An 11,688-nucleotide genomic window follows, 5' to 3' on the forward strand; every position below is an offset into this window, starting at 1 on the left:
GCTGGTCCTAGCCTGTCCATCATTTCTGACTCTGAGGTGACCTAGGGAAGTGTTAGCAGTTACTCCTGTGAAGAGCTGGGCAGCCCCTGTCCAAGAGCTTCCAGAACCAGCCAAGAGCCTTTTCCACCTCTTTTCCTGCTTCTATGCTCCCAGGAAACCACTCCAGTGACAGTGATGGGAATGGCTGACAGGCAGGGGTCTGCTGGAGGGAGGCTGCAGTCAGAGCTGGTGCCTGACTTGCTGTGTTCCCCAGTCACACTGGTCAGCTGGGGCAGCACAGGGGGAGAGGTCAACCCTGCCAGATTCACTCTATCATATTGCTAATATGCAAGTTAAATTAATATTTCAATCATTTAATAGCAACTAATATACAACTACCCCCAATGCCACCCACCACCATGCTAGGTGACCTATACTGCACCTTTTTGCTCCCTGACCCAACCTGGAGGTGCAGGGGGTCCCGGCTGCCCTGCCAGTTGCTCTGCAGGTGCTGGAACCTCAGGAGTACTTCCCCCAGATTAGAGAGCCCTCCACCCCAGGGAGCCCTGATTAGAACCCAGTCTGCGCTGGCCTTTAATGGACCTTCTTGAGAGGTAAGAATACAGACGTCACAGCCAGTGGAATACAAAAATAGAGCCTCTTTTTTGTTAAAAAAAATAAAACAAAACAAACAAACAACAACAACAACAACAACAACAACAAAAACCCAACAGCAAACAATATCAACAACTAGAACGCGGGCTCCGCCAGCACCTCCCCCGCCCTTGCGGCGCAGCTCTCAGCTGACAGAGCTGCTCTCCAGTGTCCCCGGCGGTGACTGTGGGAGGGGCCAGGCAGGCGCCTATCGGGGCTCGGGGGCCCAAGTCCTCTGGCTGCCGCGCAGGCTGCGCGTGAAGGGCGGGTAGTTGAGGAACTCGAAGCGCAGGCTCTGCTCAGTGGTGTGGTGGCCACGGGGCAGCCGCTTCATGAAATGGACCTCGCGCTGGTGCTGTCGCGTCTTGGAGCCCTTGCGGGGCCGGCCCTTGCGGGTGAAGGCCATGTACCAGCCCTCATACTTGGCATTCTGCAGGGCTGTGTAGTTGTTCTCCAGCACGATCTCCGTGAAGACACAATCCTTGCCTTTGCCGTTGCTCTGCAGGTAGGGGGGCAGATGCGGTGTTATGAGCCCCCCATGTGAGGCAGAGGGCCAACGGACCCAGACAGCAGGTGGGCACCCCAGCAGATGGTGATGGGGGCAGAAGCCCAGCCCCACCTCCTGCCCAGGCACCCGCTCTCTAATCCCTCACAACCAGCAGCCCACCCGGCAACTTCCTGTCCTCCTGGGCAGCAGTGACACATGGCTGTCTACAGAGGGGCTGGACCCAGGACAGAGAGGCAGAGTGAGGGGCCCAGAGCCTGCCTGCTCTGGCCTCCTGCCCACCAGTCTGGCCTGGGCTGCATGCGCTTCCCCACCTGCTTGCCTCAGCCCCACAGGACTCCAGCTCCCAGCCTAGGGCAACCACCCTATGGGGGAGGGGAGCCTGGGAGGAGACTGAGTCCCAAGCCCCAAGCCTAGGAAGCTGGGGAGCTCGAGGCTGGAGAGGAGCCGTGACTAATGGGGCCATTTCAGAGCTCGGCTGAGGGGGCCGGGCCTGCGGCTTACTGAACATTCCAAATGCTGGTACCATGTAATTGGACATAATAGCAAAGCAATTTGGCGATTTGTTAAAAAGATATATGGAATTTACCAACCCCCCCCCAGCACCTTCCCTAGGCTTCCCCCTTGTCTTTATAGTTTTTCCTCTCTTAAGCAGTTTCCTTCTTCCTTACCCCCCACCCCACACCCAATCATTAGGTAACCCCAAGGTGGCTACGTTTCTCTGCACACTTTGTTGAGATCACAGCACAAGAATGTCCTTAGAGGAGCTAAACCAGCCCAGGCTGCCCCTCAGGCCCAGGGCCCACCTCCCTCCAAATACCTCACCTTGGCAATCAGCTTCCCCTTCTTATTCATGCAGATGTAAAGACCTGTCTCTGCTCCACGGACTCGAACCCGGCTCCCAAAGGTATCTGTTTCCACGATGAGCTTTGCTATCAGAGAAGGTGTGGGAAGGTCACTGAAAAGCCCCTGACCCCACCCCACCCCCAGAATCCATAGCCTCCCCCTCTCTGGTCCAAGGACTTGTCACATCCCAGCAGCAACTGCTGGGCCAGACAGGCCAGGCACTCAAAACATGGGCTCCAGCCCCAGCCCGGCTACTGACATGCTGTATATCCCTGAGATCTCTTGAGTTGAGAAGGGATGGGATAAGCGTACAAACTGGGTTCCACAGAAGGGACTGGGACCATCGAATTGAAAAAGGTGCATCTCTATTCCTTCCATTGTCTTTTCAAACCAGACTGTGATAACTTGTATGTTAAGGTTCCAAGTAAAATTTAATCTGACCAGAGTTCCTTGGCTAATCAAAAGATCCCTAAGGATCCCTCCAACTTAGATTATTTTGTGTACATGCCTCAAGGTTATTATGTGAACATCCAGGTGTAGTGGTGACCTCCAGTCCTGAAGCCAAAGGTAAAAGCATCCTCTCCTGTTCCTGGCATGTTGGTTGGAACTCACAGGCTTGATTACCCCTGCCTCAACCCTTTGGGCAGCCCTGCTCTGCTAAGAGATGAGAACAGTTCTCCCTACACACAGCCCAAAGCAGATTTTCAGAACCTCAAACACCAGCTGGGAGGATTTTGCCGGCATCTTTCAGCTTCCCAGCCACCAGACCACAGCCCCAAGTTCCAGACAGCAACAACTCAATCTTTTCTCTTTCAACCTCCATCATTACTGGGCTTCACACCCCTGTGACCAAATTCTTTCTGGGGGTGAAGAGGAGAGAGACTCAGGCAGAGCTACTTGCAGTCTAGACAGCCAGAAGCAGGGTCTGACTTCTGTGCCTTGTTCCCCACCCCTTCTCCCCTTAGAGAGCCAACTTACCCCAGAACCCATCCACATTATCTTTTCATGCAACTGCTCTCTTAGAAGCTATCCAAAAAGAGAGCAAGGGCTGACCTTGCTGATGGGACAGAAGGGGCTGGATCTTCTGCCCTTCCTATGGCAGAGTCCAGCCTTTTGTGACATGGCTCATTCTCTGTTCCTGAAACCAGTACCAGAGGTGGGGGAGCACTGAGGTTAGCAAGGCAACTCTCCCTGCCTTCACTATGACTATACACCTCTTCACATAGACATAGAGCTGGGAACCAACCAGTGGCCAAAGTCCCCAGTCTGGTCCCAAGTCAGCTAGGAAATCAGCTGTCATCTCCTTCTGACCACTTCCTCTTCAACCTTGCCAGTCTGCTCATGCCTCTTTGGGTCTGCCTTGCAGAGGCAGGAACATCTGCTTTTTAGGGAAGGATACTGGCTGGAGAAGGGATAGAGGAAACCACTCTGAAGATTCTGGCTAAATGGGGTAGATAGGAACAGAGTGGGTGCCTTTATCCCCTCCTAAACCTCTAATGAAGTAATTGGGATCTCTCCATTATTCTTCCCAGACTCTTCTTTTTTTTTTTTTTTTAAAGAGAGAGTGAGAGAGGAGAGAGAGAGAGAGAGAGAGAGAGAGAGAGAGAGAGAGAGAGAGAATTTTTAATATTTATTTTTTAGTTCTCGGCGGACACAACATCTTTGTTGGTATGTGGTGCTGAGGATCGAACCCGGGCCGCACGCATGCCAGGTGAGCGCGCTACCGCTTGAGCCACATCCCCAGCCCCCAGACTCTTCTTTCACCTTTTTCTATATCTTGGCTCTTGGGACTTCCCATTCCTACTCCTCCCTTGCAGGCAGGAACCAGAGAACCATGGGTCTAACGAGAGAGTAAATGGGCAGCAGACTTCCTTGATGTCTGATTGGCCTTCCCTCCCCAAAATCCAAGGATGCTGGGCCATTTGCTCCAATGGAGTAAGCCCTGAAGGAGCCAGGCATTCGTACCCTTCCTTGGAAGCTGAGAAGGGCAGCAAGCAGCCAATTTGGAGGGACAAAAGGCCCGTAGGCCAGCTCTACCAGCCCAGCAGGGGAGCTTGGCCACCGGGCAGGCTGCCCCCACCCCCACCAAGAAAGCCCTCACTCTCCTTCCCGAATGGATCTGGAAGCCGGGCTGCAGTTCACATCGACTTTCCCAACTGAGCTTTTGGAAAGCTTAACATTTTCAAACCTATTCTTCCACCCCAGTGACAGATTTATCCCAGGAAAATTATGTCTCCTCCTCCAGCTTTGAAGGGAAGTCAGCTACGTTGATGCAGAAAAAATGCAGCGAGACATACTCGATCCCCCAAACTGGCTCGAGAAGAGGAGAAAGTATTCAGGAAATGTTAAAAAAGGTGAAAGTAAGAAGAGTTTTAATCGCTCTGCCAGACGCGGGGGTCTCTCCAGAGATTCATAGAGAACAATCTTGAACCTCTTTTTTACATTTACAGACTTGCAACTCCTTTCAAACTCCACATCTGAAAAAAGGCTGGTTCTTTTTCTGTTTTATATCATTCTTCATTTTTCTTCTTAGCTCTTAAAATGCCTCACCTTTTTATTACATTTTAATAGAGTCTTCCTCTCTCCTTTCATGCTTGTTTAACTTGGTCATTATTTAAAGGTTTTTAAACTCACAATAATCACTCTCTAAAAACAACACCAGCCGCCCAGAGGGCTTGCTTTTCTCTTGGTACATCCAGGACTCTGGAAATTGGCTACGTTTCAAGGCAGGAATATTGAATGTTTTAGAAATCAATCAGTCCTCAGTCTCTCTGCCGGCAGTAGCTCCCTCTACTCACCACCCAACAGGGAGTAGGGAACCCTGGCCATAGTCCACCGCCACCCGCTGCCTGCTGCCCCACAGCCTGCCTGGGTTCTCCGCAAGTGGAGCAAGGAAGGCCCCTTTCCAGGCTTAGCCCCCAATGTGTAATTGACCCTTCTGATCAAAGTATTTAATGGTTCACAGTATCTCCCTTTTCTGAGCTAGGAGAGCTAGAGGGATTTCTCTCCCTTCTCTCTCCCACTCTCCTTTTGTGGGCCCTGGCGACATATCCTCTTTCAAGAGCTTCCCTTAAACGTGGGCCCCCTCCCCCTGAACCCCCAGCCTCCACCTGCATCTGGGGAGGGGTGCATAAAGGGGGAGGTGTAAGGGAAACTCTTGAATTCATTCATCCGCTGGGCAGGGAAGGGGGCACCTGTGGGCTAAGTCCTCCCCAGGGTCCCTTCCCCAACACTGTCTCTCCAGCTGACCCACAAGACACCCTTTGGTTCTAACCCCTACAAGCCAGCCTCTGGCCAGTACAGCTGGGGTCACCACCTTCCACAAGCTACTTTCATTGAGGTGGTGCCACCAAAAAGTCTTACCAAAAGGATCCCCGTCTTCTGCCATGGCGTTGATGCGCTTGTTGGCCAGGACCTGCACGTGCTTCCCGCTGGTGCGGCTGTAGAGCTGGTAGGTCCGAATGAGGCGGCGGCTGAGCTGATCCGTCACCAGGCTCTGCTCCCTCACATGCTGTGTAAAATTAGGTGAGGACTGAACAGTTACCTTTAGGAAATTGAAAAATACACAACACGCCATTATAATGCTACTCCGCCCAGGGGCCCCGGTGGCCCCCACACCCCGGCATCCCCCTCCTGCTGCACCAGGCAGCCAGCAGAAGCTGGGGGGATCCCCCCCAAATGCCGGCTCAGGCCACCAACCCCCACCCGGGAAAGTCACCCAGACCCAGCCCGGGATGGGGTAGAATCTGGACCCACCTGTTGGGAAACACCCTGGGGCTCCCGGCCAGCTCGGAGCAGGGAAGCGGGCACCCTGCCCAGCGCAGGCCCCCCGCCCGGGCCTTCCTAGAGGAGCAGGGTGCTTTTAAGTATGGAGGCAGCGCTACCCGACCGGTGACATTTATAAAGACAAATTTACAGAGCAAATATTGAGCGCACAGGGCCTAGGCACCCCATCATTGGGCCAAACCAACCACAAGTCTCCCCAGAGGGCCGCCGAGAGGGTCCTTGCTGGATTCACCTGGACTTCCCTGACAACAAGCGTCCCCTGGCTCCAGCTGTCCCCTTCTTCAGAGGTCAGGTGTGGCTTCCAGTAGAGTTCCCGTCCACCCAATCTGGCTAGCGTATGTGTAAGACAGTTCTATACTCAAAAAATCTTGGGTTCCAGCCTTGCCACTCACTAGCTGTGTGACATTAGACAGGACACTACCACTCTGTTCCTTAGCTCCCTCCTCGGGCTAGTTCGGGGCTGGATTTCTAATGTTTCTTCCATCCCTGAAGCGCTGGTCTTGCCCCTGCCCGACTTTGCCAGTCGGGTTCCCCGCCAGCCCGCCTGGCCCCCGCCTCTGCGCTGCGCTCCTTACCTGGGCTTGGAGGCAGAGAACCAGCAAGTGCAACAGCCTGTGGGAGACAAAAGCGGGCGGGAGAGAGGCGCAGGGTGAGCGGAGAGCGCGCGGCGGGCGCAGGCCAGGCTGGGGACGCGGGGGCGGCGGCGGTACTCACAGGCAGCTCAGCGCGGAGCGGGGGCTGCCCATGGCGCGCGGCCCCGGGAGCACCGAGAGCCCTGACCGGATCACGCCGTCCCGTGGGCGGTCGCGGGGGACGTGCCGAAGGGGCGGAGGCCGAGGAAGTTTAGGGTGCGGGAGCTCAGCTGCGATCCCGACGTGGCTCCGCGGGTCCCGTGGAATGTCTTGCTCGCCGCGCCGCGTTAAGTCGCTCTGAGCCGCTGCCGGAGCCGGTGACCGCTGGCTGCTCAGGAGCCGGAGCAGGCGGGAGGGTAACGGGCCGGCGGGGTGGGTGGGTAGGTGGGAAGGGAGGGGGAGGGGTGGGGCGGGGGGCGCCGCACCGGGAGCGAGGGGGGAGTGCGGGGCGGGCGGCCGGAGCCCGCAGCTCCCGGCTGGGAGCTGGGGCCGGGTCGCAGCCCCGGGCGGGGGCGGGGCAGACTGGGGCGGGGCAGCCCACCGGTCTGGGATTGGGGGTCTGGACTAGGGGAGGGGTCTGGGGACCCGCCAGAGGGGCGGGGGAGGCTAGTGTGGGCGCCTCCCACTATCCCCTCGCGCTCTCCTGGGGCATGGATGCGCTGGGATGGGGGCGCCCAGGGCAGCCTCCTAGTTGGGGTTCCTAGGCCCTGGGCTTGGCCCTCCTGGACTACCCGGTGCGTACGAGCCTGGTCTGCTTATACCTCTGGCTTCACGTCTTGTCAATAAGCCACCTACTGTGTGCAGCGACCAGGCTTGCTCTTTAGGAGAGGCCGCTAATAGCGGAATGAATGGTTGTGTGCCCATCTCTAGTAAAAGAACATGTTTCTGTGACTGGGGGCCTGGCTCTTGCATCTTTCTGCTGTGCATACAGCCAGTCTCACCAGTTTTTCTCAATCTCCAAGAGGCCTTAGAGAGAGAAATGCCTTCCCCTACCCCATTATCACCATCACCCCCCCACCACCAGCAGCCTGAAACTTGAGAGGAACCAGGGGACACCTACATGGAAGGAGGATCCCAGAGGTTCCCAGCAGTACTCACAGCCACTGCCCCCCACCTAAAACTCAACAGGCACCGGGGGCAAAGGACTATTCTCAGTAGCATTTCATGGGGAAAGGGACTTAGATGAAGGCTACCCAGCCCTTTCCCCCTTCAAGTTCCATTATTTCATTTAGCAGGTATTTACACTTCTGTACTAGGCAAGGACTGGTGTCTTGTGTCAACTGAGGGGTCGTGTGTGTGTGTGTGTGTGTGTGTGTGTGTGTGTGTGAGAGAGAGAGAGAGAGAGAGAGAGAGAGAGAGAGAGAGAGACTTGTCTAAGCCTTTCCCAGTTCCTCACCTCATTGCTTCCCTCCTGGGACTTCTGAAAACCCTGATCCACCATTCTGTTTCTGTGGGAGCAGCCTGGGTGGGCAGAGGTGCCCTGAGGAGCAGGTGGAGCCATTGATCTCCTACCCAGCTGCTGTCTTTATCCACAGCCTCCTCCCCACTGGCCCTCCATGACCCTGTGGGTAGGGCTGGAGGGGTTGGGGTGGTCCTAGGAGGCCATCAGGCTAGAGGGAGGCAGGTGGGCCCTTGTCCAAGCACAGCCAGGTTCTGCCTATAACCTTTTTTTTCTGTGTCCCACATTTCCCCATTCCCAGTCATACATGCAAACACTGAGAAATATATAGAACAGAAAAGAGAGAGGTTCATTTTTTTTAAACTTCTTTTTTTTTAGAGAGAGTGAGAGAGGAGAGAGAGAGAGAATTTTTAATATTTATTTTTTAGTTCTCGGCGGACACAACATCTTTGTTGGTATGTGGTGCTGAGGATCGAACCCTGGCCGCACGCATGCCAGGCGAGCGCGCCACCGCTTGAGCCACATCCCCAGCCCAAGAGAGAGGTTCATTTTAATACCTCATCCCTCCTCAGAGAAATAGGCTTCCCTAGCCCGCTTGTTATTCCCATGTAGGAGTCTGTTCACTCAGTTCTTGTTCCCACAAATCCAAAGGCAAGGACCATGTCTTACTAGCTAAGAAAGCTCATGGCAGAGCTTGGCAGAGTTGTTCTGCAGTTAGTGTTCACTGCATGAATGAATGAATAATGAGGAAACTGGCTGAGTATTTAGACTTCAGCCCATAGGCAACTTCCCAAGGAGACTTGCCTCCTCACCCCCACCAATAGAAAATAATCATGAGCACCAACATTTACTGAGCACTTGTATCTTCTAAGATCTTGGCAGGCACTGTCTCCTTTAAATCTCACTAGGAAGTGGGCACATTAGGGGGTGGATAAATCAGATGGGGCTCTAAGGCCCACAACCCAGGTTGGCCCTTTTCTTTCACTGTGCTTGGTCTAGGGACCATGACTTCTTGTCTGCCTCCCTATCTGTGTTGCTCAGAGCAGGCAAGGGAGATGTCTGATCAGTCTTAATACTACTCTGAGTACATAGTAGGCCCTTAAAAGTGTTTATGCATATGTATTAGTGAATGAATGGAGAAACAGGGAGCAAGGGATGGCATTTTCTGAAAATGCCTCCTTCCCACTATGAACTCAGTCTGAGAAAAGAGCAGGAAGCAGCAAACAGAATCCAGGTTGGGGTCATGGCAGCCAGCCCACTTAGTAGTGTGTACATTGTCCTAGAGTCAAAACCAAAATCATTCTGAGTACCTGCCCTCCATGAAGTGGAGGCAGAGCATCTGGCTCAGATCAGCATTACGCCCAGATTTTGGAGACCCCAGAAGGATATTTATTTTTGTGGTGCTGGGTATGGAACCTGGGGCCTTGAGCACGCTAGGCAAGAACTTGATGGCTGACCTACACCAGTACCCAACCTTGCAGAAGGTTCTGAAAGCTAGACGGAACCTCAATGATCTTCACCTATCTTCTTTCTTCTCCCCTAGAGGAGATGGGCATCCTGGGTCCTAGAGAGTCCCAGGTTAGGTTTTAGTACCACTCCTAACCTCTCCTACCTCCTGTTGAAGGACCAAATTCCTTTACATTTGGAAACTCTCTTGCATCCAATTCATGGTGATTCCTCTCATCTCCCAGAAAGTTTGTGTCTTTGGGGACAGGGGCAGAAGGGTTATTCCTGTAGCAGGCACCCTGTTACCCTGTTAGGCTGGGGCACACCCTTTGACTGACAGATGCAAATGTTCCACTGCCTCCCCCCCCCCCCCCCAGGCCGCTCTCTCCCTCCCTTCCTTGCAGGCCTCCCAGCCAGCTCCCTCCTTCCTTTATCTTATCAAAGCCCCGTAATTACAATTGCTATTTTGTTTCCTCGAATCTGCAATCAGAGCTCCCGGGTCCAGAGGAGGGAGCGCCTGTCAACCTGATCGCTGAGTGACAGCCTGGTCACCTTTCCCCCGCAGCCCCCACACTCTGCAAACAAAAACACACACACGAGCGTGAGCATGCTCTCTCACACACGCTCACACACTCCCTCTCCCGAAAACACAAACACACTCTTTGCCAACATGAATGACTCCTCTCCACAACCCGTTCTCTTCGTCCTCTTCAGTACCCAAATGCACCCCTTGCCCTGCGACTGGCTCCAGGGCCCTTCACACCAGCCATGTGGGCGGCCTGGAGTGCCAAAGATTCAAATGCAAATCACCGAGACAGTGTCTTGTGCTTTGCAAGTCCCCTGGGAGGCTTAGCTTGTCCTCTAGGAGTGGCACACCTTCACTCCCCAAATACAGGGCTGGCCTTTCAGCCGTCTGCAAACACAGGTACATTTTCACATTTTCATCCCCTAACCCCCAGCGCTCTGCTCTGGCATGATGCAGGTACAGAAAAAGGGAATTGAGAGGCGGGGAGCAGGAGAAAAAACAATTCCCAGCACCATCTGTGAAGTGCCAGATCAGGCTGGGGAAACTCCACGACTAAGAGGATGTGGATTGGGCCCCTACTGAGGGCAGGAAGGTGCTAAGAGCCCTTCCCCATTCTCCACCCCAGACCTACCAGCAAAACATGGGAGAAATACAATGGGTGATGAGCTGTCCTTGCAGGGGCGGGAGCAGGACCAAGATCACAGCAGGGGGTGGATGGGTCAGCTTGGGAAGCTTCCTCCACCCCAAGAAATGACTTGGTGTTGCCCTCAGCCAGTCTCCAACCAAGCACCCGCTGAGGACTTTGAGGTTGGAGCCCAGAGAAGGGAAAGAAGGAAATGTTGCCACCCAGCCCAATTCCTCTACTCTAGCACAAGCACTTCAAGTGAATGAATGAATGTATGTATGCATGCAAGCCTTAGTTATTTATTCTCTCGCCTTCAGCCTAAAATTCGGCTGCCCAGACAGCCCACAGGATTAATAGGGCCCGCACCATGCTGCACACCTAGAGCCTATAGAGGCAGCTTGGGGAGTGGGTACGCCATAAAGTTTCGACCTTGTCCACCAGAGGGCACCAGTTCTACTTTCCCAGTTCTCACCAGACCCTAGTCTGCCTACTGGGGTGGCAGCACTTTATAAGGTCATCCCCCGGGGAAAAAGGAGGCTGAGACCCTAATCACAGCAACAGACAAGACAGCTTCCTTTATTCTTAACCTGAGGCAGGGAGGGTGAAATCAGGATCCCTAACTCCTCAACACAGCAGGGATGTGTGTGTGTGTGTGTGTGGTGGTGTTCTCTAAGAATGTGAAGAGGGGCTGCTTTTCTGTATTGTGGGAACTTTCCTCAAAGTCAATCTCACCTGCCCTAATAACAACACCTTTGTTTTACTTATCTGAGGAACCCTTCCCCAAGCCTACTCACTAGCCCAGCAGCTGGTGTGGGAATAAGCCTGACCCCCCTCAGGCCCTGTTCTCTGTCCATCCTCGGCTTGTCTGGCCTCATGCTGTCTGGAGAGGTAATGTTTTGTTTGTTTGTGGGGCAATGACACCCCCTCATCAACACAGCTGCTGAACTGCTGACCCCAGAGCTGGTAACATATATCTTCACACTCATATAAGTACATCCCTTTCTCTCCTAGCACAGAAAGTCAAAGCCCAGAACCACCTGAGTTCGGGCACCAGAGATCCCTACACCAGGCGGTATGCTAGGGGATAGGAACCCCTTAGCCTAGGAGGATGATTCCCAGAGGCCCTTTTCTGTCCCCATATGCCAGGCCACCCGGATTCTGGTTTCCCTGTCACCCAATCTGGCTAGTTCCCTCCATCTGGCCCTGGGAATCAGGTTTCTAAGGGCCAGCCCTGCTCAACCTGCCTGAAAGACTGAAAGAGGAGCAAAGACTAGTCTCCACCCCAACCCT

At 54.1% G+C, this 11,688-nt stretch overlaps 1 protein-coding gene across 4 annotated transcripts; it reads right to left on the reverse strand.

Moving 5' to 3' along the window:
* Positions 1-841: 841 nt before the first annotated feature.
* FGF8 (fibroblast growth factor 8) lies at positions 842-6,516 on the reverse strand (the record flags this gene model as incomplete). 4 transcript variants are annotated; one of them, XM_081267733.1, is made up of 6 exons in its annotated part: positions 842-1,132; positions 1,964-2,070; positions 5,348-5,495; positions 5,741-5,827; positions 6,346-6,382; positions 6,485-6,516. In XM_081267733.1, the coding sequence occupies 6 exons, from the start codon at positions 6,514-6,516 to the stop codon at positions 842-844; spliced, it is 702 nt and encodes a 233-aa protein (XP_081123859.1). The 4 variants fall into 4 exon arrangements, with proteins under 4 accessions (XP_081123859.1, XP_081123858.1, XP_081123861.1 ...); XM_081267732.1 differs by having other exon boundaries at positions 5,348-5,528; XM_081267735.1 differs by lacking the exon at positions 5,741-5,827.
* Between the last annotated feature and the right edge of the window lie 5,172 nt (positions 6,517-11,688).

This window comes from Spermophilus citellus (assembly GCF_964194105.1).
Source record: "Spermophilus citellus genome assembly, chromosome: 15".
NCBI classification, from domain to species: domain Eukaryota; kingdom Metazoa; phylum Chordata; class Mammalia; order Rodentia; family Sciuridae; genus Spermophilus; species Spermophilus citellus.